The sequence below is a fragment of the Musca domestica genome, unplaced genomic scaffold, assembly GCF_030504385.1.
Source record: "Musca domestica strain aabys unplaced genomic scaffold, Musca_domestica.polishedcontigs.V.1.1 35, whole genome shotgun sequence".
NCBI lineage: Eukaryota > Metazoa > Arthropoda > Insecta > Diptera > Muscidae > Musca > Musca domestica.
This window is the reverse complement of record NW_026712315.1, coordinates 5844951-5871550: the sequence shown is the minus strand read 5'-3', so window position 1 is coordinate 5871550 and position 26600 is coordinate 5844951. Positions and strand designations below refer to the sequence as shown.

General features: G+C 34.0%; 3 protein-coding genes across 3 annotated transcripts; 1 reads left to right on the top strand and 2 right to left on the bottom strand.

Annotated features, from left to right (window-relative positions):
- Positions 1-105: 105 nt before the first annotated feature.
- LOC131803888 (RNA-binding protein 8A) lies at positions 106-1052 on the bottom strand. Its single transcript, XM_059125733.1, has 2 exons — positions 881-1052; positions 106-820 (listed from the first exon to the last, which is right to left on the bottom strand). Exons 1-2 carry the CDS (start codon positions 939-941, stop codon positions 381-383), a joined length of 501 nt encoding a protein of 166 aa, XP_058981716.1. The 5' UTR covers positions 942-1052; the 3' UTR covers positions 106-380.
- A 1540-nt stretch (positions 1053-2592) lies between these two features.
- LOC101889041 (uncharacterized) lies at positions 2593-8774 on the top strand. Its single transcript, XM_005175584.4, has 3 exons — positions 2593-4153; positions 4552-4688; positions 7830-8774. Exons 1-3 carry the CDS (start codon positions 2996-2998, stop codon positions 7864-7866), a joined length of 1332 nt encoding a protein of 443 aa, XP_005175641.2. The 5' UTR covers positions 2593-2995; the 3' UTR covers positions 7867-8774.
- On the bottom strand, positions 8195-12140 carry LOC131803892 (SH3 domain-containing protein Dlish-like). Its single transcript, XM_059125752.1, has 3 exons — positions 11704-12140; positions 10529-11529; positions 8195-8970 (listed from the first exon to the last, which is right to left on the bottom strand). The coding sequence occupies exons 1-3, from the start codon at positions 11747-11749 to the stop codon at positions 8806-8808; spliced, it is 1212 nt and encodes a 403-aa protein (XP_058981735.1). The 5' UTR covers positions 11750-12140; the 3' UTR covers positions 8195-8805.
- Positions 12141-26600: the final 14460 nt, after the last annotated feature.

The following is a 26600-nucleotide window of genomic DNA, read 5'->3' as shown; positions in this document are numbered from 1 at the left end:
AAGGAATACAGGAAAGGTGAGAAATAAATATATGTTTAAATATTTTGCGAAATGTACGAATGCATTTTAGAGCAATAAAGTCAGGTTCAACAAAACATTTCCGAGTACATGGTGTTATCTGAGCTTCATTTTATTTTTTTTCTTTTGTAGGTACATATAACATTACAAAATGTTAATATTTGTTCAAAATTCATTGTAGCGTCTCTTCATCGTTTTTATAATTTAACTATATTTACGATATTTGCAATGGTTCACTTATATATGTAGATGCATGAACTTTTTTTTACCAGAGTTGAGTGAATGCAAAAGTCTTAAATATTAATGTAAAATACAGTTTTAGTCATAAAATTGCCGTTGATCCTGTGATTCGATTCCTCTTTTCAACGACGCCTTTTTTCTGATGATTTCTTCAAACGTTTGGGACCCTTAACAAAGCACCAATCGACCTGTATAGCTTGACCCATTATCTCTGCACCATTTAAAGCATCTTTTGCGGCCAAGGCCTGTTTGTGTGTTTCGAATTCGACCAAAGCATAGCCCTTGGAGAAACCCGTTCGCCGATCCAAATTCAAGTGGATATTTTTGATGTCACCGAAATCACAGAATTTCTCTTGTATTTCATCCTCCTGGGCTTCTTCGTGGATATTTGTTACAAACAGAATCCAACCCTCCACTGAACGTTGTGGGCCGGGTTCTAGTTCATCGTCATCTTCATGACGTACACGTTCATATTGATGAATTGTTTCACGCGTTGTGGTTTCACTGCCAAAACCTCTGCCTTTGCGGTGTTTTGCCTTCTCTTTGAGACGGACGATTCCCTCTAAAAAGAAAGTTGTTGTTTAGATCACCGTTTGTGGTATTTATTACAATATTAACTTACGATCACCATCCTCATCTACTTCAAACTCTTCGGCATTATCAATATCCAAAACGTCAGCCATAGTTTTGTCTGAGAAATGACTTGGTTTCTTTTCAAAATTGGAAAAATGCAATCGACAACTATAAAAAAACACGAGTCGGCATCAATTTGGTTGGCTAACGTAGGCGACAACGGCGTACGGCTTATGTCAACTCATCGGCGTTACAGAATTTTTGTTGGCGGCAACAAATGTATTTTAAGTGGCTCGGTAATAGATCAATTTCTTAAAGTGTACTACACAGAATGGAAAATAACTTGTTGATAAAAAAAAAAAAAAAACAATTTCAAAGCTATAAAATATGATACATGAGTTACACGAGTTTATAATATGAAAAAGGAGAAGTTCAGAAAAAAAAGAATTGCCTAGCTGCTAGAGGCTTAACTCTACTTTAGTAAAAACTCTTCGATTTTTCTAGAGGTAGGTATTTTTACCCTGATTCCGGGAAACTATTCTTTTATTGGGGGATGGACCCGGGACCCAGATTTTTGACCCTGGGTTAGGGTCTGGGTTCAAGACCCTAACTAGACCCGGATCCGAAGAAAGTCGAAGAGTTTTTACTAAACTGGAGTTGTTCCCTGCTAGATATGAGGGAAATAGGAAAAGTAGCAAGACTGAGCACGACGTCAAAATCATGTCTAAAATAATAACGGTACCATGGAAGAAGAATACAGGTAGATGAATCAACGCCTGGGATATGTTAAAATTTTTTTCAATAATGTGTTGATTTTTATAAGTTTTCCTATACGACACGTCGAATAATTTGAATATTTTTTCATTCAAAATTTTCAATTTCAAAATTTGTTTGATAGTTCATTGTCCCAACAGCTGTGTCGATGCGACAAAAAACTGCATTCTCCACCATGAACTATACCAAATGCCTGATGAAAAGTTTTATTTCCGATTTTTTTTTTGCGTTAATATATCGGACAAGTTGTCACCGAGACCATGGATCTTCTTCGAATAATGATTTTTGTTATCAAACGATACCACCAAAATCTGCAAAAGAAGTCAAAAATATCGGCCTATAGTGCGTTCAAACTTCTAGACTACTAAGCCGAACGGTCTCCTCTGTTGTAGTAGTCCATTAAGTAGAACGACTGGTTATTAGAATGTACTGGTTCTTGCTTTTTTCCTGAAATGCTTTTTACTACAATAGCCAATTTTCGCTTCATGAAAACAAAAAAAAAAAAAAAAAAAATTGCAAAACTAGTATATTTTTTCAGATTCTGGAACAGAGCATCTGCTATTTCGCTTTAAATTTTGTAAATTCTTGCAGATTTTGGTTCAAAACAATTATTAAAAACATTATATATTTTAAGTCAAAATTGAGACTAGGCGAATTGCCACAATTTTAACCGTTCTCTATCGAACATGCATACAATTTGTTTTCCACAATTTTTCATTGCATTTTCTATCAGCACTATTAATATTTTTGTATAAAAATAACAGTTCGAGAATTTTTATCTATTTCTCTATCCCTTATCCCTCTCTCCCAAAGAGAGACTTGTGCAGGTAAACCTGCTTAATACAAATTACCTAAATTTATTTTACGTGTTTGAAAAAAAATTGGAACGTTTTTTTCTTGAGGCGCGTTATGAGCCGAAAAAATTGTGGCGGCGTCTAAAATAAAGAAGTACACGACGGCGCCGTTTCTCAATCGACTTGCTTCTTATTCTCTGGCCCACACTATTCTCTAGTAGAAAAGAAAACAAATAACGTCTACCAACAAAGCAAGCATAAAAATAGTTTTTTTTTTTGGTTTTTATTTATTTTTTTTCGTTTTGTGTTAATTTTTTTTTCTCCAATGCGTTTTTAAACGTCTCAAGTCTTTGTTTGTAATTGCAATTACGGTTGTGTTCCCAAAAATTATAAAAATATCCGTAGTGGTTTGAGTTTTCTTTTTGTTTTGGATGACACTCAAGAGTTCAAGAGTGTGGTGGATGCCGTCATCATAAAACATCGTCGTCGTAACCAACAACATCACATTGTTTATGCAAATTTCTAATTTTTGCAAATAATAGTTCCGCAACGTAGCTTCCTCCGCCTGGAAGTTTCCTTTGGGGCATTGATACCAAATGTCTTTGCGCGCTATCAAAAAGCGCGAGAATCAATTGTTGCCCCCTTCTGCTGCGAGTGCAGCAAACGGAAGGACAAGTTTGTTTCGAAAACTGACCAAAACAATTAAGGGTGCGCAACAACAACAGCAGCAGCAGCAAGGTGTAGTGAGCCGTACAACGGCTGGCGAAGGGGGTTCCTTGCAAACGTCGATTAAAAAACAAAACAACCATTCACTGAGTAATCTAAGGCAACAACACAAATTACTGGGACGTTTAACGCAATCGAACCCGGAATTTGGTGAACCTTCGGAAACATTGAGACGTTTGGAGGCCGCCCGTTTGGTAAGAACCAAATCCGAGGGGGATATCGATAAGCTGCTGAGTAGCCAAAATCAATTAAAACAAGGTGCTTTGCTGAATGCCAAATCGGAGGTCTGTCTCAAAACCATTTCCACACACAGCTATCAAGCTTCTACTGCCAGTAATACGAATAACAACAACAACAACGCCAAACGTTTGTCACAATCGGCAATAATACCACGTCAGGCGCAACAATCTAACACAAGCATGTTAAGTGGTGCAAGATCCCATCGTGACCTAACCCAATCGTCATATGCCTCTTCATCACACCATCACATCGATGTACTGTGCTCCAGTGGCGGCGGTGGGGTAGGTGTTCCCTCGCAAAGACGCATGAGTGAGGGCAATTACAAGAGAAACCAACGTACAAATTCAATGTCCACAAGTGAAATGACTTCCTCATCGATCAGCGGATTGGGTCATACAGTTCCACCCGTTGATCCAAATAGTATACTGCGTATACCCATCATTGGTTATGAGGTCATGGAGGAAAGAGCCCGTTTCACTGTCTACAAATTGCGTGTGGAAAATCCTCATACAAATGATTGCTGGTTGGTCCTAAGACGCTATACCGATTTTGTGCGTCTCAATACCAAGCTGAAGCAATCATTTCCTCATCTCACGCTGAATTTACCGCGCAAAAAGATTTTCGGCGATAATTTCAATTCAGTGTTTTTGGATAATCGCATACAAGGCCTGCAAATGTTTGTAAACTCCATCATGAGCAAAGAGGAATTGAGAAAATGCCAATTGGTGAGGGAGTTTTTCTGTCTAGACGAACCGCCATCATATTCCGAATCCATGGAGGAGTGTAGGGTAAGGGAAAATTTATTTTTTTTTAAAGAGCACCTTAATTTATTTTTATGATAATATATTAACAAGCAGTGTCTGTAATTGAAGTCATTTCCAAACTGTACTCTAAATCCTCCAGAATTGTGTCTAAGCCTTTTTGTGTTCTTAGCAAGCTTTCAGTAATTTTGCTAACCACAATCACATGAGTATGCGTGATGCTAATTGGTAGTGTGGGCCTGCTGCCTCTGATATTTGTTTTACAAAAACATACCATTTTTTTGTAACGAAATGTATTCGTCATACACTGCTGGTGTCTATTTGTTTTATCAGCCAACCGGCTTAACACTAGATTTTGATAGCTAATTGTTTGTTTTCGCACTTAATAATCAATTTCCTTATCTATTCTACTTTTTATTTGGCAGGCAATATTCGAAGCACAAGAGGAAACAATTGCTCATTTAAAAATGCAAATAAACAATAAAAATGATTTGATATTACAGCTACAGCAGAAATTGCGTGATGTCCATCAGGAGAAGGAGCAATTGAAAGATATGCTAAGGTATGTAGAACTGACTATATATATATATATATATATATATATATATATATATATATATATATATATATATATATATATATATATTTTGAATAAATTTTTAAAAATATATATTTTTTGATTATATTTTTTTTTCAAAAGGATTCACTCTAAGAAGTTCACTAGATGTTCATCTGTTTATAGACGAATTTTCGGGGTCCTCTAGCATATGATGACGTTTAGAATGCTTTCTGTCCATAAAAGAGCTTTCACAGGGGTATCATCTATAGAACTCAAAGGGTTTTATAGATAGAAGATATTTTGTGAAAAAATAGGCTAGAGGTCGTCCATGGAGAAAAACCTCGAGGTTCTTATTGATACAGATACCGAAATTGTTACTGTTCAGACATTTTAGGACCTCTTAGAGGATTTCTAAATGTAATGGATATTATATGTATAAAATACCTCTAACTAGTCTTGTTTAAAAATAATGCCCTTTATTGTTTTTTTTTTTAGGTTGTTCCATTAGTATAGATTATTTAAAGATCTTCGTTCGAATATGTATATAAAATACGGTTTAGGATTTTTCCGTATAAAAACACTTTATTGTTCTATTTGTGAATGGTAGACCTCCTAAAGGTCTATTATGGGTATATGCCTTTTTAAATTCCCTCTCTGAACATAAAATATCTATAGCTTTTGGAGGTCTTCTCTGAATAAAATACCTTGCGTGATAGGACCCCTTTTCAGAGGTCTTTTACAGGTTAAAGGCCGATTAGAGGTCTTCAAGGGCCAGAATATGTATTCTTGAGGTATTCAATTAATAACTGTTATTTTTTATCTCTTTTTCTATGGGGATAAGAATTTGTAGAGGTTTTTTTTATGGAAAGAAGTAATTATGTCGTATTTTGTAGGGAAAAGATATTTGAAAGGCCCTTTTATGGGATGAGAGCCTTTTAAGGTTATTTTTTATGGAAAATAGACCTTTCGTTTTTATACCCTCAGTCATAGGGCTACATGTGCTATACATCATTTGATGTGAAATAACGGTTTTAGAACCTAGTTCTCTTGGGCCAAATCCGTTTCAGGACATTTTTAATAGATCTCCGTCCGTCCGTCTGTCCGGCATGCGCGCGAGAATGTCGAAAGAAGTATCAGTTTTTGGTCCAATTGTTATATTATCAAACTTAGATCGAGTTCGGAGATGTTTAACACGGCCCCTCCTTCCTGTAAAAATTTTCACAAAAAATAGTTTTCCTTTTAGAACTAGAATTTTGTGCAAACTTTGCAAATTCTAATGTTTTAATCAGTGTTTGGTAATGTGTGGAAATGAACACTCTCGGTTCACTCCATCAAGTACCTCCCTCACCAAGGGTCAAATTGTTAATAATTATAATTGTTTAAAATGTAAAAAAAATATTTAAAATCTCCTTAAATTTCACACAACTATCTTTTTACACAAATAAGATCTGACATGAAGATTGGATAGAACGGAGCACTCCTTCTAGTACCTCCCTGGGTTGGGTCAAAATTTTGAGTAACAATGAAACTTTAAAGCGTGAAATTAGCATCCGATTCCTTTCAAATACGACATATCTCAATATTTCTATCAACACAAGATCTAGGTAGAAGAGGGAATATATCGGTCCACTGCTTCTGGTACCTTCATCGCAATGGGTTAATATATTGAATAATTATGAAGCTCATAAAATGCGAAATAAGCATACAAGTTTTCGTTCAGATTTCACATCCCAATATTTCTATTAACACAGGTTCTGGTGTGAAGATGATAGATATGAGTCCATCCTTTATGGCACCTCCCTCACAAAAAGGGTCAAAATTTTTAATACATACGTCTCTTATTGCTTACGAAACAAGTCAGGGATTCTTTTCAAAATATAGTTTGTCTAGATACAGGGTTGCCCATATTCGACGGACCCATGTTTTGTTATGCGACTTGTGTGCGGTGGAGCGCCGTCTTGTTGAAACCAGAACTGCCTGATACGCTTTCGACGAATAATTGGCATCACAAAATTGGTCATCATGTCGCGATAACGCTCCTGATTGATGGTAACAGCATGGCCATTTTCATTTTGGAAGAAAAACGGCCCAATGACCGTTTTCGCACTAACGCTGCACCAAACTGTGACTTTTTCGTCATGAACTTCTTGAATCTCTTGAGGATTTTCAGTGGCGTAAAAACGGCATTTTTGCTTATTTAGAAGGCGCACTTCTCACATTTTTTAATGTTTTAAAAGCACGTTGAGTTTTCACAATTGACTTCTTCTGTTGAATGTAAATTTCAACTATTTCAGAGCGCTCGCGTAGCGTGTATTGGTTCATGGTAAAAATCTGCTTGGACTGACGCTTCAAACGCGGTGTGTCATTAAGCGATGTGACATCTCTGTCAAAAGTTATGGCGTTGCCAGATGGGTCCGTCGAATATGTTACTTCCCCCAAAAAAGGTTAAAGTTTTGATTTTGTGTTATTCACATAAACTTGAAATTAAATGTTCGATTTTCTTTAAATGTTCCACATACAACTATTTCAGCCTTCAATTCAACATTCCCCATAGTCCAAATTGATTTGATATATTCCAAATATGTCACGTTGTAAAATTTATATTGGCCTAAGAGCTTCGGGACCTCCTCATAGGTTGTCAACATTTTGAGTAATAATAGCGCAAATCAAAGAACATTAGCTGATTGGTTGATTTGATTGATTTTTTATTTTTTTGGGTCCTTAATATTTTTGGCGGCATTCCAAGATTAGAATGTCATTGAGATGTCTTTTATGGATATAATACCTTTCAGATGTTTTCTGTGCACGGAAAATAATTTAGAGGTGTCCCGCCAATGGCAGATCTTTTGAAGGTTTTCTATAAACGTATAAAATATTGTTAAGAATCCTTTTATTGATTGATGGTCTTATACGAATGCTATAGCTTTCACAATTCATCATCCCTTTATAGAAGACCCTTCAGAGGTCTGCTATGAGATACCTTAAGGTGTCTTCAAAAAAACAAGTTTTATAGGGTCTTTCATAGGATAAAGATTTTTCATAGGTCTCCCATAGGTAGAATATATTTGAGGAATCTTCTGTGCTTTTTAATTGACATAAAAAATTTAAAATTTGTTATTAATAAATTTACTTCTTGTTTTGCAGCACCCTAAATATAAATCCCACAAATGGAAATGCCTAAGAATAGGAGCAAGAAATACATAACACTGAATCCCACAAACATAAACACACAATTTTTAGTTATAATTTGATAAAAAAAAGGATGACAGCTAACTTTGGGCCTCTATTTTAAAACCACCCAAAGTGATTGTAAAAGGTGAAGCAAAACGGTGTCTACAAATACTTCATTTTGTTAAGAGGAAAACTTGGTTTTTGATATACAAACAAATTATGTTGAGCATAATTCTTTTAGTATATCTTCACCACACACAAAAGGAAACCCTATACAAAAAGCCTTTAGCTTCCTTTTTCTCTTTAGTTTAATAAAAAAAAAAAAACAAATATATAAGTGATATTATATGCTACTACTATATACATTGCAAATAAATTAGTAGTATTTTCTTTATATCTGTAGGTAGCTATATTTCTTTTCATTGCTATCTCGAAAATATCCACCTTTGTGTAAAGAACCAAATTATTCTCAAAACAAAGTTATCCTATTTTTTTATATTTAAAAGTATTTGCTTGGAAGGAAAATAGTCAACTATGTATTTGTTTTTCTGCAACATTGAATCTTCTGTATACACCATCAGTAACCTGTAATAACATTAAGACTAATTTTAATATTTTTGTAATTTGTAATTAGTAAATTTAAACTTAAGTTGTGCAAGAGTGAAAGAAAGATAAACAATATATATTAGAGCAATAAACAAACAAAAAATAAAAGTGACCTTATATCCAAAAAACAAACATAAAGATGTATGTATGTAAATTTCGTACTCGAAAGACTATTTACTGCTCGCATGCATAAGAGAAAAAACATCAACAAATTGTACACAAATGATATATTTTTTTAATATATATTTAGCTGCAAAATATTATTAATAAAAGTATTACTCAAAAATGAAATAGTAATTAAAATAAATGCAATTATATTGTACGTTTGTTTTGGAATAAATTTTTAAAGGCTTGTCATGGCAGGTGGCCTAGCATAGGCTTTTGGAATAAATCCATATTTTCTTGTCTTCGGTGCATAAGACCATAGCCAACCATCGACTGTTTGATTATTTAGATCAGCATATATCCAATCACCGCGTCTCACACTCAAATCGTCGGGAGCCTGAGCCTGAAAACAAGCAATGCGAAATTTTAAAATTTGTTTGAGGAAAGTGATCATTCTTCCCTATGTATATTTTTATAAAAAAAATCTATTTTTTAGATCTCAAAAATATTATTCTGATAAAAAAACTAGAACCTACAAAGTCAGAATGTTACCCAAAGTCAGAATGTTACCCATTCCATCCAGAGGAATATTTTCTTTATAGGAAATAATCTTCTGATTCTGATATTTTTTACTACAAAATTGTTATTTCTTGAGAACCAATTTTGGATACATGGAATTATTATGTTCCGAGAAATATTTTATTTCCTTAAAAAATTTTTAAAAATGTTCATTTTGGTCTGTAAAAAAATATTTCTATGGATGCAAGGATACCTTAAAAATAAATTTCTTCTCAGGATCTGATTTTTTTCTGTATAAAAGTCCTTAAGAACAGAGAACGGAGGACCAAATATATCCCAGTGGATTGGTTTCTATAAAAACTCAATATTCCGGAGTCTTCTTTCTATTGAGAAAATTTACTTTTTCTGAGTTCCGAACTTTATGATTTGTTTAACAAGTAAAAAAGCAGCTAAGTTCGGCCGGGCAGAACTTCCACAATTTCGAAAGAAATTGAAAAATTTAAAAAAAAAAATTCAGAAAACTACCACTTAAATTAAAACCGTTATATGGGGACTATACGAAGACGTGGACCTGCAACGACATTTTTGCCATAGGCTGTAGTGTCAATTACGAACTTCAAATGCGAAATTTGTTACAACTACGGTGTATAATGTCGCAAAAATCATGAAATTGCGGATTACCGGGAGGTACCGTCATATGGAGGCTATACGGAGATGTGGGCCTGCATACTTTTTAGCCTTCTATCTCAATTCGTTCGAAAGATAGCGTGATTACAACAGACGGACGGACATCGCCTCATAGATCGTCTTAGAATTTTACGCTGATCCAGAATAAAGTATATATATTCTAGGGTAGGGTCTATTATGAATATTTCGAGGAGTTACAAACGGAATGACAAAGTTAGAATCGTGGAGGGTATAAAAAACCATCGATTCTCAGGAAAAAATCACCCTTAGAAGTCAAAATATTTCGTCATTAACTGAAAGAATTTCTCAACATAAGGAAGGAAATAATCTTCTGTTCCTGGGAACCGATATTCTCTATTGAAAACCCATTAGATCTAGAGCAATTTTCCATATTTTCCTATGAAATACATCTTTTATTCGGAGAAATATTTTTTTTAAAATTAGATATTTAAATAAAAAAATAAAAAACTTCACTTTTGTCTAAAATTTTATTTCTGGATTCAAGGATTCTTTAAAAAAGAAATACTTTTCAGGGTCTGAAAATTTTTTCTGTAGAAAAATAACAGCCCTCAAGAACAAAGTTTTATTTCCCAAACAAATCCCAGAGAATTGGTTTCTATAAAAACATACTATTTTGCTATCTCTTTCTATTGAGAAAATCTACTTTTTTTCTGGGAACTTCAGGATTTGTTTAACAAACTCGATTCTGAGGTAAACAAAAAATAAACTGAAAGAATTTTCCAAAAATTTTTTACCTTATAATCATAAAGCATGACCAGCTCCGTGCCATAACGAACATCATCGGCGGGAATTTGTGCCGTAGAATTCTGGGAATTTTGCTGTGTCTGTTGTTGCTGCTGCTGGGTTGGCTGCAAGTTATTCTCAACACCACCATTTGTGTTAGCACTTGGCATGGTTACGGGTTGGCTTAAGGAATTCAAATTACCCTGGGCCGCACCTGAACCCGTGGATATTTGTCCATTTGATTTACTAAGGGAATTTTCCATCAGTTTCTGTTGTGTTTGGAGCACACTATCAGCTGGATATATAAATGCTGAGGGCACAAAGCCCTCCTGGCCATCGCTGCGAACAATCCAAAACCAATCGCTGTCATCACGATTTAGGAGTGTCACAAATTCTCCCCTCTCCACAGATAAATCATTTTCATCGCGTGCAATAAAAGTGTAGAGAACAATATAACGACCATTCGGTTCCTTGTGGAAAGGGGTACACTCTCCGGCATCCATTAGAAGTGGGGAGTTGAGTTCAGCCACGGCATTTTTCAATGCCGCCTGGGCATTGTTGACCTCTTCAATTAAATCCAGTTTGGCATTGTCATTGGATTGGATCAAAGGTATTGTTTCACTATGTTCCCCACCGCCACTACCACCACCACCACCTTCGCCACGTGGTAGTTTCTTTTTAATGGCCATATCAGCTAACTGGGTATTGTAGGGCGCACAATAGGAGTAGGGTATAAAGCCCTCTTGCCGCGAATCTTCACCAATGACATAGACCCAATCATTTTCACGATAAAGTATGTTGACCACTTGGCCACGTTTTACCTCCAACTCATCGTCCACACAGGGTGTGAAGTCGTGTAGAACAACCATTTTGGAATCGGGACTCAAGCCATGTTCCTTTTCAATGCCCACCCTGACCAATGTTTCAATACTGGAAGAACCAGTGATGCGACCTAGGCCAACAGTAACACCGCCAGGCAAGGGTAAATCACGTTCAATGTTTGCATTGGTGGCTGTTGGAAAAAAGAAGGAAATTAATTTACGTTCGTTGCTTAAGTCTTTTGTTTGCTTGACAACTTTTCAAGTTTGGGTCTTAGGTCCTTTGTTTTGCTCCTAAAATCATTTAATAGTCTTCAAATCAAAACGTCTTAGACACTTGGAAAACTACACTTTGTTAGTATCTATACCTTTCTTTTTGTCACGCCTCATACGCACTGGACACAAAAATGCCATAGTTGTTGTTTTTGTTTATATATTTTATTTTTTTTTAATGGAATTCAAATGTCACTGAAATGTATGCCAAATAAAAAAAAAAAAAAAATTTCTTTTGTCATTAAATTTATTCAATTTGTGTTTTTATTCCATTTTTCCACCAAAATGTGTTTGTTTGCTTCTATGTTTGTTTTATTGCCATGCACCCTATTCACATTGTCGCCACTGAGATTTGTTGATTTGTTGTGAAACAGCTGACGGTATGCAGAGAGAGAGAGAGAGAGAGATTTCTGAGGAGATCAAGTTCTCTCGGTGAGTTACAGCATCTACAAATTTAGTTTTTGCAAGTGAAACAAGATGTCGTTGCAAAACAAAGGCAAATCACTTTTAACGAAAGATTTTTTCCGAAGTATGTCAAGAACATGTAACAGATTTTCTGGGAGACTTATTAAACTAAATCTAGTAAAACATAAATATGCAGCATTTCTCATATCTTGGTATTGTGAATAGAGGCTGTGGTCCCAAAATCCTGGCTTAAACAATTGTTAATTTTATTTTAAAACAATGGGCAAAACAAAGCGTGTATACAGATAAAACTCGGTAGATTGTGCAACCAGAGTTAAAAGTAGAAGACACGTGTATTGGAGTTTTAAATCTACATGTACCTCCCTCTTTCACATTTGATGATCAATTTTCAGATAATTGTGCCTTGGGATACAGGCATTTTAGGTATATGGTGTCTTTGACAATATTACGAATAGAAATACCAGGATTATTTTTGATGAACATTTTAATTCACAATCCTTACCAACTCATATTCTAGTTCTTTTTATACCCTACAACACTATGTGTTGGGGGTATTATAAGTTTGATTGGGTCAAAAATTATGTAATACCACGTAATATTGGTTTCCCACATAGGAAAGTATATATGGATCTTCCTATCTCGCCGAGCTGAGTCGATCTAGCTATGTATGTCCGTCCGTCCGTCTGTCCATGTTAATTTGTAATCACTCTACAGGCCGCAGTTATGGCCCGATTTTTAGAATGGAGGTGGGGCTAGGGCCAGAATAGAACCCTATTTCTTTTGGAGATGATCGCATAATATTTTGAAATGGACCAAAAACTGACAAAATTCCTGATTTTGCAGTTGCTCTACAGGTCGCAATTATAGACCAATCAAAGCGAAAATTAGCATGGGGCTAGAGCTTAGGGCTGGGCAGAAGCCTTCCCATTTCGATGGTCATCGGGGAATATTTAGTGAGTGAAATAGGCCACAACATTTGTGTTAAATAAAACTCAAATTTTCTATTAAACTGCGAATATTTTGCAGTCGTTATAAAGGTCACAAATGGAAACCAAAGGACACGAAATCTCGCATAAAGTTAGAGTTTAGGACAGCGGGTAGAATGGACCACTAATATTGTGTGAAAAAATACCAGCAACACTTATATGAAATATCCGAAATACACAAAAGGCAAACTTCTGGCTTTTTTTATGCTGATTTCGTTGACGAATATAGCCAAATATCGTAGACAAGCAAATCATGTAGATGAGTCTTAATTTGGAGATACAGATGGGCTCCTTGCTTTTGGAGATGATTGCAAAATATTTAGGGGTTCGAACTAACCAAAAACATAGCTGTTTTTCCGATCACACAATTGAAGCCAATCGACACGCCTGTGAAGGGAATTAAGGAAAGGGAAGAATTCTAGCATTTTGGATTACATTTAACTGTAAAATGGACCACAACAACTAACAGCCCGACGGAGTGCATAAATATTGGGCAAATGTCCATATTCAAAATCCTTATTTCAAAAGCGAAAACTTCCAATATGGATTTTAACATAAGGGGGCTTCTAACATATTGTAGTGTTGTAGGGTATTACATAGTCGGCCCCGCACGGCTATAGCCTTTGTTTACTTGTTTTAAATCTATTTTAAATACAAATTAAAGCAAGATCGTAGGAAGTTTAAATATTCTAGTTATTTGTCATAAAATTCTACTATGTTGACCTTATATCGGGGAGGTTCCCAAGCAGTTGGCCAATATTGACCATCTCATATATGACCTAAGACTGACATATATATCACAACGTGTCAGATTTGGGCTATATCGACTACTCCCTATACATTTTATACGATATTTTGTGCAACTTGTAGAAAATGTGGAAATATTGGTGAGGTACCAGATATAGCGGACCGAAAAATTCCTCTTCAACTAATACAGATTAAAATATTGGTACGTGTAAAATTTAAAGGAAATCGAACATTTATATCCAATTTTATGCGAAATCATGAATTCCATTAAATTACATATTCATATTGGTTTCTGGTTGAGATAAATATTTAGATATGACAAGTTGTAAAGAATCGCTCACTTGTTTCGCAAGTTATGACAGATAAAATTATTTAATAGATCTTGCGTTAGCAAAAATGTTTGTATGTGTCATATTTGATGTGAGTTGGATGCTTATTTTGCTTTCTTTAAGCGTTTTGTTTTTCAAAATCTAGAACCCTCTGTGGGGTAGGTACCAGAAGCAATGTTCCAATCTCTACCATCTTTATAACAGTTCTTGTGTTGATGGAAATATTAAGATGTACCAAGTCTGAATGGTAGCGGATGTTAATTTCGCGTTTTATCAGCTTCATGAATATTCAAAATTTTGACACTTTGTGGCGGAGGTACCAGAAGGAGTGAACCGATATATCCTATCTTCAGAGCAGTTCTTGTGTTAGTAGAAACAATGAAGTGTGTAAAATATAAAGAGAACCGGCTGCTTATTTTGGATTTTATGATTGTTTTGGTTATTAAAAACTTTGACCCTATTTTGGGGAGGTACCAGAAGGAATGGTCCAATCTCTACCGTCTTTATAACAGATCTTGGGTTGATAGAAATATTGAGATGTGCCAAGTCTGCATGGAATCGGATGTTAATTTCGCGTTTTATCAGCTTCATGAATATTCAAAATTTTTACCCTTTGTGGGGGAGGTACCAGAAGGAGTGGACCATTATGTATTCCATATTCACACCAGACCTTTGGTTAATAAAAATATTGTGATGTGTGTAAGTTGAAGCCAATCGGAAACTTACATCACATTGAATAAGAGTTAGTATTATTTAAAATGTTGACATTTTGTGGTGGAGTGGAATGAAGCGATATTGTCCATTTTCGCACCTGACCTAGCACTGATGCAAATATTAGGATTTACAAAGTTGGAACAAAATGGGATTATCCTTTCGTATTCTGTGCGTTAAATTAGTTTCTTTAAAAATGTTGACATTTTGTGGGGGAGGTAACAGAAGGAGTGGACCGATATGGTCCATCTCCGAACTCTATCTTGATTTGACAATGAGGGTTCAAAAAAATTGTTGTCCTTAAATTCAGTTACCTCTCATAACTTCCCGTTTTATTAAATTGCTCAAAATGCTTCTAAAAGTAACTCTATTTGGTTAAGTAAATTACGTTTGATTCATTTTTAAATATTTTTCATATTGAAATATACTTTGGCAATGCTTATTATTATTAAATTAAAATCTGAGACAATTTGTTTCGATCGTTAAATATCGACATTTTTGAGGCAAAAAGCGCCAAATCAGCATTTCCCAGTTTTAGAGTGAAAAATCGTCAAAATGTCGATAGGCAGCCCAGTCTTTTAAACGCTTAAAATTTTCTGCTGCAACGAAAAAACGCTAAATTAGCATCACTTCATTTATTATTAATATATTGTAATTTCTACAAAAAGATGACACTCATTTAGATCTCTTGCACGTAAATGATCTTTAACAAATCTTTAAAACATGTAACTCCTTTAAAGAGCTCAAAGACCTCTTTACTGTATCGTCTGTGAAATCAAATCGGCATTTCCCATTTTTAGACTGCCAGAAGTAAACAAAGTAAGTTTGTTCGGGCCGAACTTTGAATACCCTTCACCATTTGCAACAAATATGGAAATTTGAAAACAAAGAATCCGTTATTTTTTTTTTAAATCTTACAAATACCGAATATAGCCGTTATATTGGGGTCTATACGAAGATGTGGACCTGCCTAGGTAACTTTTGTCATAAGCCATGACAATATTCAAAAACGAAACTTGAAAAAAAGTCCGTTGAATAATGTAGTAAAAACTATTATATATGGGGCCTATGCGAAAACCTGGACCTGCATAGACATAATACATATTAGGAACTTCAAATACGAAATTTCAAACAATTTCGGTAAATATTGAACCTAAAATCGTCAAAATACCGAATATGGAGAGGTACTGATATATGGGGCCTATATGAAGACCTGAACCTGCATAGACAATTTCCTGCCATAGGCTGTGGTACCCATTCCGAATTATAAATACGAAATTTGAAACAACTTCAACCTAAAATCGTCAAAATATTGTCCGTTTTATGTTGGCTATACGATACCGTGGACCTATATAGACATTTCTCTTTCAGGGGATAAAGTGCTTAGGAAGAACTTCTAATATGGATATTTAGACAATTCCATTGAAAAATTTAGCTAAAATCATAAAAATATATGGGCGATATAAGATATCGTGGACCTATATAGGCAATATTCTTTCGGATGGTGAAATACTCAATAGGAACTCCTTGTGTGGATTTTCAGACCATTTCATGGAAAAACTTGGCTACATTCATCAAAATATCGAATATGGGGGGAGGTACCTTTATATGAACCGATATAGCCCATCGTGGACCGATATAGCCCATTTTCGAGCTTGACTTGCCTGTAGACACAAGACTGATCTGTGCAAAATTTAGCTTCCTAACTTTATTTGTTTTGACTCTAGCATGATTAAAACAGACGGGCGGACGGACAGGACTAAATCGTCTTAGAATTTTACGCTGATCAAGAATGTAAATACTTTGTTATGTCTAAATTATTATTTCGATGATTTATAAACGGAATGACGAACTTAATATATCCACCAAGCTATCTATGTATGGTGGAGGGTATAAGAACGCCAAAATGCCGATAAATCAGCAAAAAGTGGCAGCCCTGGGTGAATTCTCAATTACTCTCAAACACTCACTCTCGATTTATGGGTTGTTCCAAAACTGCAAAAATGTAAAACTTTTTACTACGATAACCAAGTATCCCTTTATGATATCGAAATAAATTAAGTAGATCCTTGAAGGTTCTGGAACAGACCATCAGTTTACACATCATTGCTACACAACTATTATGTTCTTTGATTTAACTTAAACGAAGATTTGATTATGTTTGCATTTCTAGAATATTCTAGCCTAGAATACTCACAACTTGCTTCCTCCATTCACATCAATATCGCATACCCCGATATCTCATACCTACAGAATCTTAGAATGTTCTCGTCATTCTAAGATTCTTTCATTGAAATCATTATCGGTTGCTACAATTTATTGATTTGTGATATTGGCATCGATCAACAAAAAACCTCCCCAAGACTCTCAAGCCAATAAGCTTTTTCAAAACTCAAATGCCTTCTATTTCTAAATATAGAAAAAAACAAATAACAGCGACCCACAAAGTTTATTCAACTTTGTAGGCTATTTGTTTTGTTTTTTTATTGTCCAAGGTAAGTGCAAAATGCAGTGCAATCCAATGCAAGGCATAGAGTAACGTTGCGTTGCGTTTAGCGTTTATTTTTCTCAGTCTAGTCATCAAAACAAGCAACACACACATTCGCACACAAACAATGACCACCATTAGCATTTTACAATTCGTTATTGCTCTTTCTCTCAAATGATTTCAATAAAGGAAAATACATTTCTCCCCTTCAACCACCCCCACCCATCAACACGACTACTGGCACACGCACAGACATTGCCACACTTGCATGCATTGTCATCATCGTCGTCGTCGTTGGGAGGCATACTGACCAACCTCAAATTACAATAATAAACAATAAATAAATAATAAAATGATGCTAATTTAGCGATTTTTGAAAACAGTTCTTTGGAGAATAACATTTAAAAAGTTTTTAATGCAAAGGATACAGTAAAGAGCTATTTCAGCTCTTTAAAGGGATTAAATGTTAAAGAGATCTAACTGAGTGTCATCTTTTTGTAGAAATTACAATATATAAATTGATGCTAATTTAGCGTTTTTTGGAATCTGTTGTTTTTTTACAGGAAAAAATTTAAAGAGTCAGTTATTACATCTTTCGGATGGAAAAACCATTAGAGAAAAGTCAAAAGTCGGGTGGAGCCGACTACATGATACCCTACACCACAAATAATTTATATGAAGTAGATCATACCACCTATCAACAATTGACTGTAGAGCAGTTATAATTTGGTTTCAGAGGGAACTATATCAGAGAGAGGTATATCCAATTCGTCGGAAATTTACTTCATTTGGGCTCGTATTAGCCATTATTTGCACAATAAACCTGAAATCGGATTAATGATATATATGGGAGATATATCCAAATCTGAGCCCATCTCGATACAATTTGGCATATATATATGTGTATATATATATATATATATATGTATATATATATATATATATATCATTGTTGTCGAATGCATATTACGAATGTGACGGACTTAAAGACTAAATCCGATGAAACATATATATGTGACCTATAGCTATATCTGAAACGATTTTAAACAAATTTGATGTATTTGGTTCTAGACTGAATTCGATCGGATATGCCAAAATGCAGGTCATTTGGACTGGTATTGGTCAATTAACCCGAAATCGGTTGAAAATATATATGGGAGCTATATCCAAATTTGAACCGATTTTGACAAAATTTTAGGTACTTATTTCTGAGCTGTATCTGATATTAGGTACCAAAGATCATTGATATGGGGTGCATATAACGCATGTGAGGGACTTAAAACCCTAAATCTGATAAAACTTATATATGGGAGTTTTAGCTGTATATGAAACGATTTTGATGTACTTGCTTCTAGACTTAATTCGGTCGGATGTGCCAAAATTCGTGTCATTTGGACTGATATTGGTCATTTGGTGCACAACTAACCCGAAATCAGTTGAAGATAGATATGGGAGATATGTCCAAATTTGAACCGATTCTTACTAATTTCAGTGGGCTTCGTCCTTGGGCCAAACAAATATTGTTTGGACAATTACATCTCAATCGGTTAATAAATGCGACCTGCATTTTTTTTACAAAAATACATGGACCGGCCGGACCCACGGACATGCACAAATCGACTAAGAAAGTGTTTCTATGAAGATCCTTCAAAGTAACTTCCTTCTACATGTTACAAACAAATGCACAAAGTCATAATACCCTTGCCACTATGTGCTGTAGGGTATAAGAACTGCTAAGATGCCGATGGTATCATTTGAATGTGTTGAACGAAATTCTGAAATTTGGTAAAAAGTTCGCCCTTATGTGAGATATACATATGTTATATATTTTCTCGAGAATGTCGAAATACAGTGGGAGAGGTGCTAGAAACGGTGGACTTATATATTCCAATTTCACAATTATACTAAAGCTAAAATTAGAACTCCAAAAAAACTCTCTCGTGTTCGAGTAACGAGTAAAACTCATTCGAAGTAGATTCAGAGCACTCCTTGGAGATAAAAAAAACAAAAGGAGCAAACTTTGTTTTTTTTCGGTTTCGCTCGAATAAATGCGAAAATGTTTTGCTTGTTTTAGAGTGGGAGTAAAATTCGCTCGAAAACGAGCAGATTTTACTGTTGCCGGGAAGTCTTTATGTTTTTGTCATACTGTTGTTGTAGGATTTTCAAACCACAGCATCCCATTACCTTTTAATGGGTTTTTGTTGGGATAGAATAATAAGGGCTCTATCTTGATTTCAGGTTTCAGGAACGACGGCATGCTAATCAAAAATATATATATATATATATATATATATATATATATATATATATATATATATATATATATATATATATATATATATATATATATATATATATTGCATGCGGAATGACAAATCTAAAGAAACTCCCTTCTCTTGGGCAGTGGTTTATAAAAAGTAGCAACAAATCAACACGCCGCGTTGTGGTGTCAATGAAAAAGCTCGCCGTGTTTGCAAACTCGTGGACACACGAGTAGCGATTATGTTTGTTATTGGTGTTGTGATAGTTGTTCATTTTTAAATGGAAAATGTTACAAGTTTATTTTTTTTGGTTTGCTCCGCAACAATTAGCCGCCGCAATAGGTAATCCAGTTTAAATGCCTATTAAAAAACCAAAAAACAACACCAAAATCGACAGAGACGTCGTAAATCCAATTGGAAGCTTGCCAAAAGGGTGAGAGCTCCAGAAGAATAATTCAAGTAAATTTCAACTCCCTTCCTCCACTCTTCAAAATCCCACTTCGCATGTAGCACAGTTTCCCAAATGGTGGTTTTGAGCCACATTTGTTCAAAGGCCCACATTAAACTGCATATCCAAATGCCCATTTGCCCGTTATGAATTATTCATGAAATTCCGGATTCGCTAAAACCCAGTGGGGCTTAGTGCATTTTGCTTGAAATGTAAAGGAAAATCCCCGATGCATGCATGCACATAATCAAATTCAAACAACGAAGGCAGTTTTCTGGCAACACACATACCTCCGTACATAGCTCGTATACTTTTTTTTTCAAATGCTTAACGCCAAAGAAAATCCAGTCGACGCATCTGAATCGAATTCGAACTGTGAATGACGCAAAAGTGTTGAATGCATTTTTGCTTTGCAGTTGAATGACCTGAAATTGCCTTAAAAAATGCCAAGGCAAGCCATGAATGGTTTACAAATATTAATAAAAGGCTAGAGCGAACTCTCGCATACACACAAACACATTTGTGTTTAAATGCTTTTGGAAGGTGGTGGAAGTTGTTGTTTTTTTTTAATTAGATTAAATCAAGTGGAAAATCCACGAGAATGAATTTTTGATTTTTGTCAACAATAATATAACAAAAGCCTCTTCGGAGAATCAATTTTGGAAAGAAGGGCAATACAATTTTTTCAGCCCATATAACAAGGTGGATAGTCATTCAACTCTATTTGAATAAAATGGATTAATTTCAACTTCTTTAAATAGTCCTTTTGAATAACATTGACATTTACGAGGATCTAAGGTTTTTTACAAGACCTTATAAAAAAAATTTCGATTAGCTACTTTAGGTCCCGTGGATAATGATTTCATCCTTTTGAACATCACAGATTTTGTATACTACGTGAATAATTTTTTTCAGGATCTTCGGGATAACAAAATGTCACGGATAAAAATTTATATTTCCCTGAATGCTGTTTTCCTATTTTTGGAAAACAAGGTCCTAGCCTTTTTTTTAAACAAGCCTCATTTAAGACCCTTTCGATAGAACGGATAACGATTTGCAATTCTTTGGATAAAACAGATAATCGTTTTGGCACATTGGTATAACCTTGGAACATTATTTGGTTATCATTTTGGCATATTCGAACAACCGGGATAATCATATAAGACACTGGCTACTATGGATAACAATTTAAGGCAATTTGGACAAACTTCGGACAACGAAGACACTAGATAGCGTGGATAAACATAGTAGGTTCACCAAATAACGTAGATAATAATTTTAGCATCTATGGAAAAGGTGAATAAGCATTCTAGACTCTTTTGATAAAGTTGAAAATAATTTAACATTTTAATGGAGAACGTTGATAAAAATGTCAGTCAATTTGGATAAAGTGGATAAAAATTTCAATCAATTTGGAAAATTTGTATAATAATTTCAGTCAATTTGGATAACCATGCTAGTAATTTTTTTATTTAATTTGGATAACGTAGATAATAGTTTTAGTCAATTTCAATAACGTGGATAATCATTTCAGTCAATGGATAAAGTGGATAAAAATATCACTTAATTTGGATAACCATGTATTTTTTTATTCAATTTGGATAACGTGGATAATAATTTTAGTCCATTTCGATAACGTGGATAATAATTTCAGTCAATTTGGATAAAGTGGATAAACATTTCAGTCAATTTGGATAATGTGGATAAAATTTCAGTCAATTTGGATAACGTGGATAAAAATTGCAGTCAAGTTGGATAAAGTGGATAAACATTTCAGCCAATTTGGATAACGTGGATAATAACTGCAGTCAATTTGGATAACGTGGATAAAAATTTCAGTCAATTTGGATAACGTGGATAATAATTGCAATCAAAGTGGATAAAAATTTTCGTCAGTTTTGATAGCGTGGATAATCATTTCAGTCAATTTGGATAACGTGGATAACAATTTCAGTCCATTTAGATAACGTGGATAATAGTTTCACTCAATTTGGATAACATGGATCATAGTTTAAGTCAATTTGGAAAACGTAAATAATAATTTCAGTCAATTTGGATAACCTGGATAAAATGTCAGTCAATTTGGATAACCTGGATAAAATGTCAGTCAATTTGGATAACGTGGATAATAATTTGGAGATCGTGGATAATAATTACATTCTATTTGGATTACGTGGATAATAATTTCAGTCAATTTGGATAACGTGGATAAAAATGTCAGTCAACTTGGATAATTTGGATATTGTGGATAATAATTTCAGTCAATTTAGATAAAGTGGATAAACATTTCAGTCAATTTTGAGAACGTGGATAAAAATGTCACTCAATTTGGATAAAGTGGATAAAAATTTCAGTCAATTTGTATAACATGGATTAAAATGTCAGTCAAATTGCATAACGTGGATAATAATTTCAGTCAATTTGGATAAAGTGGATAATAATTTTAGTCAAATTGGATAACGTGGATAAAAATTTCAGTCAATTTGGATAAAGTGGATAATAATTTTAGTCAAATTGGATAACGTGGATAAAAATTTCAGTCACTTTGGACAAAGTGGATAATAATTTCAGTCAATAAGGATAAGATGGATAATAATTTCAGTAAATTTTAATAACGTGAATAAAAATTTAAGTCAGTTTGGATAAGAGGACAATAATTTCGGTCAATTTGGATGAAGTGGATAACATTGTCGGTCAACTTGGATAACTTGGATAATACTTTCAGTCAATTTGGATGACGTAGATAAAAATTTTAGTTAATTTGGACAACGTGGATAATAATTTCAGTCAATTTGGATAAAGTGGATAATAATTTCAGTCAAATTAGATAACGTGGATAATAATTACAGTCAATTTGAATAACGTAGATAATGATGTGGATAAAGTGGATAATGTGTATAAAGTGGATGAGAATTTAAGTCAATTTGGATAAGGTGGATAATAAGTTCAGTCAACTTGGGTAACGTGGATAATAAGTTCAGTCAATTTCGATAACGTGGATAATAATTGCAGTCAATTTGGATAACCTGGATAATAATTTCAGTCATCTTACGCCATTCGGATGACGTGAATAATCATTTTTTAGATCTCTAGGTAATGTGGAGAATCTTCTCAGATGGTTCGGACTACCTGGATAATTTAAAACTTTCTGCATGAAATGGATAATAATTTTGGCGCCTTTGGATAACGTGGAGAGATATCCAAGGTCTTTTGGATAAAGTAGATAATTATTTAAGCATCTCACTATAGTGTGGATAATCACATAAATTTGGATGTTTTAATAACAAAACATTTGACAAAATTCAGGTGACACTGGTGGAACAAAAGACATTCGGCCTTCATAAATTTTTCTCATTTGAATGGGTGCTCATTACAACTGTACATATATTTCCACAATTCATGAGAACCTTGAAGAGAATTTCAAAAACAAAGAGTAACGTATAATTCCTAAAAAGAGACAAATTTCCAGTTTTGTGAATGGCGCCAAAATGTTTTTTTTTTTGCATAATCGCTTTTAGTGGTCATGCGCCTTAATATCGATTTAATACGTTTTACATTTCGACCCGAAGTAGTGACGACGTTTTTTTTGGTTAGATTGAGAGCCATACCGGTGTGAGAGTTGAGGGAGGACATAGATAATTTATGTGTGTGTGTGCATATGATAAGTGGTTTCATGGTTGAGAGAGCAAGAGCATGAAAATGGGGATGTGTGCTCGCCTTTGTTTCATTTCCTAGTTTCCACATTTGTGTGTTTGTTTGTCTCTGTCAGCCGTAGTGTTAATGCCGAAAAACTGGAAGTTGGGGTAGGATATGGAAAGAGAAACCAAAAAACTGTGTGTGGAACTTGTGAAAATTTATTGCGTAGAATGAAATTTTTAAGGTAGTGTAGGCTTGCCTACAGGTACAATGATAAAAGGATTTATACACACACGCACATAGATAGGTCTATGTTGGAATTTCTGTGTGTACGTGGGTTTTCTGTTTAACTGTAACTCACAATGAAATACTATTCATGTCACCATTTATATTACATATGGGAGTAGAGGCAACATCCGTGAGGCTATAACAATTCCACATTAAAATCCTCGCTTTCGCCATCAGCGTCGTCATGAATGACAACCAAACAAACAAATAAACATCGTCATGATGAAGATTATTTTTATATTTGTTGAATGAAATACATACACACGTAACATATCCGAAAATATTTCATGGCGATGATGTCCTCCAGCGTGTCTGTGTGTGTGTGTGAGTGGTTGATATTGTGTGCCGGCATGTATGTACTGCGGAGTTTTTCTATCTATCTAAAATGTGTTAATGTTATAAAGTGTAACTTTAAGGTTTTGAAATAAAAATTCTGCATCAAAAAAAAAAAAAAAAAAACAAAAATGGAAAACTTCAATTGAATCAACAAGTCTAAAACGGAATGAATGCTATTAGAACACACACACACGTTTTAAAAAGGGAAATGAAAAATGTTTCTGGGGGGAAATTGAAAGGATAATGATAGATTATGATATATATGGGGTGTTGGGATAACTTGGAAAATGCTTTCGGGCTATTTGGATGGCATGGTAGAGGTTGTCAGCATATTAAGATAACTTGTTTTATATTTACCGGAATATTTAGACAACTTGGATTATAATTTTAAAACATTTTGAAAACGTGGAAAATACAGACTCATTGCAATGTGGGGGTTAAGCATTTTAAGCTCTTTGGAGAAGATAGATAATAAATTTAGCATTATGGCGAAAGTGGATTATAGAAGTTGCCTTCTTCAATAAAATTTTAAGACATTAGAAAAGATCAATTTTGTTTTTTTAGATAATGTGGAAAGTAATTTTAGTCAATTTCGATAACTGGATAATAATTTCAGTGAATTCGGATATCGTGGATAAAGATATCCGTTAATTTGGATAACGTGGATAATAATTTCAATCAATTTAGATAATGTGAATAGAAATTACATCCAAATTGGATAAGGTGGATAATAATTTCAGTCAATTTAGACCTGGATAATAATTTTAGTCAATTTGGATAACGTGGATAATAATTTCAGTCAGTTAGGATAATGTGGATAATAATTTGGATAACGTGGATAATAATTATAGTCAATTAGGATAGCTTGGATAATCATTTCAGCCAATTTGGATAACGTGGATAATAATTATAGTCAATTAGGATAGCTTGGATAATAATTTCAGTCATTTGGATAGCGTGGATAATAATTTCAGTCAATTTGGATAACGTGGATAATAATTTCATTCAATTTGGATAACGTGGATAATAATTTCAGTCAATTTGGATAACGTGGATAATAATTTCATTCAATTTGGATAACGTGGATAATAATTTCAGTCAATTTGGATAACGTGGATAATAATTACAGTCAATTTGAATAACGTGGATAATAATTACAGTCAATTTGAATAAGGTGAAAAATAATTTCAGTCAATTTGGATAACGAGGATAAAAATTTTCGTCAGTTTGGATAACGTGGATAATAATTTCAGTCAATTTAGATAACGTGGATAATAGTTTCAGTCAATTTGGATAACGTGGATAATAATTTGGATAGCTTGGATAATAATTTAAGTCAATTTGGATAGCGTGGATAATAATTTCATTCAATTTGGATAACGTGGATAATAATTTCATTCAATTTGGATAACGTGGATAATAATTTCAGTTAATTTGGATAACGTGGATAATAATTTCAGTCAATGTGGATAACGTAAAAAATAATTTCAGTCAATTTGGATAACATGAATTATAATTTCAGTAGATTTTGGTAACGTGGATAATAATTACAGTAAATTTGGATAACGTGGATAATAGTTTCAGTCAATTTGGATAACGTGGATAATAATTTCAGTCAATGTGGATAACGTAAAAAATAATTTCAGTCAATTTGGATAACATGAATTATAATTTCAGTAGATTTTGGCAACGTGGATAATAGTTTCAGTCAATTTGGATAACGTGGATAATAATTTAAGTCAATTTGGATAGCGTGGATAATAATTTCATTCAATTTGGATAACGTGGATAATAATTTCAGTTAATTTGGATAACGTGAAAAACAATTTCAGTCAATTTGGATAACGTGAAAAATAATTTCAGTCAATTTCGATAACGTGGATAAAAATTTTCGTCAGTTTGGATAACGTGGATAATAACTTCAGTCAATTTAGATAACGTGGATAATAGTTTCAGTCAATTTGGATAACGTGGATAACAATTTCAGTCAATGTGGATAACGTAAAAAATAATTTCAGTCAATTTGGATAACATGAATTATAATTTCAGTAGATTTTGGTAACGTGGATAATAATTGCAGTAAATTTGGATAACGTGGATAATAGTTTCAGTAAATTTGGAAAACGTAAATAATAATTTCAGTCAATTTGGATAAAAATTCCACTCAGTTTGGATAACGTGGATAATAATTTGGATAATGCGGATAATAATTTCAGTCAGTTCGGATAAGGTTAATAATAATTTGGATAACGAGGATAATAATTTCAGTCAGTTTGGATAACATGGATAAAAACGTCAGTCAATTTGGATAACGTGAATACAAATTTTAGTCAGTT

What these genes read in the sequence shown, in the direction of transcription:
- LOC131803888 (XM_059125733.1), bottom strand. Translation starts at nt 941, where the DNA reads ATGGCTGACGTTTTGGATATTGATAATGCCGAAGAGTTTGAAGTAGAT. An exon ending in AGTAGATGAGGATGGTGATC is followed by an intron (nt 821 to 880) that starts GTAAGTTAATAT and finishes CTTTCTTTTTAG; the next exon opens with AGGGAATCGTCCGTCTCAAA.
- LOC101889041 (XM_005175584.4), top strand. Translation starts at nt 2,996, where the DNA reads ATGTCTTTGCGCGCTATCAAAAAGCGCGAGAATCAATTGTTGCCCCCT. An exon ending in AATCCATGGAGGAGTGTAGG is followed by an intron (nt 4,154 to 4,551) that starts GTAAGGGAAAAT and finishes TTTATTTGGCAG; the next exon opens with GCAATATTCGAAGCACAAGA. An exon ending in CAATTGAAAGATATGCTAAG is followed by an intron (nt 4,689 to 7,829) that starts GTATGTAGAACT and finishes CTTGTTTTGCAG; the next exon opens with CACCCTAAATATAAATCCCA.
- LOC131803892 (XM_059125752.1), bottom strand. Translation starts at nt 11,749, where the DNA reads ATGGCATTTTTGTGTCCAGTGCGTATGAGGCGTGACAAAAAGAAAG. An exon ending in GAGGCGTGACAAAAAGAAAG is followed by an intron (nt 11,530 to 11,703) that starts GTATAGATACTA and finishes TTTTTCCAACAG; the next exon opens with CCACCAATGCAAACATTGAA. An exon ending in TCATGCTTTATGATTATAAG is followed by an intron (nt 8,971 to 10,528) that starts GTAAAAAATTTT and finishes GCTTGTTTTCAG; the next exon opens with GCTCAGGCTCCCGACGATTT.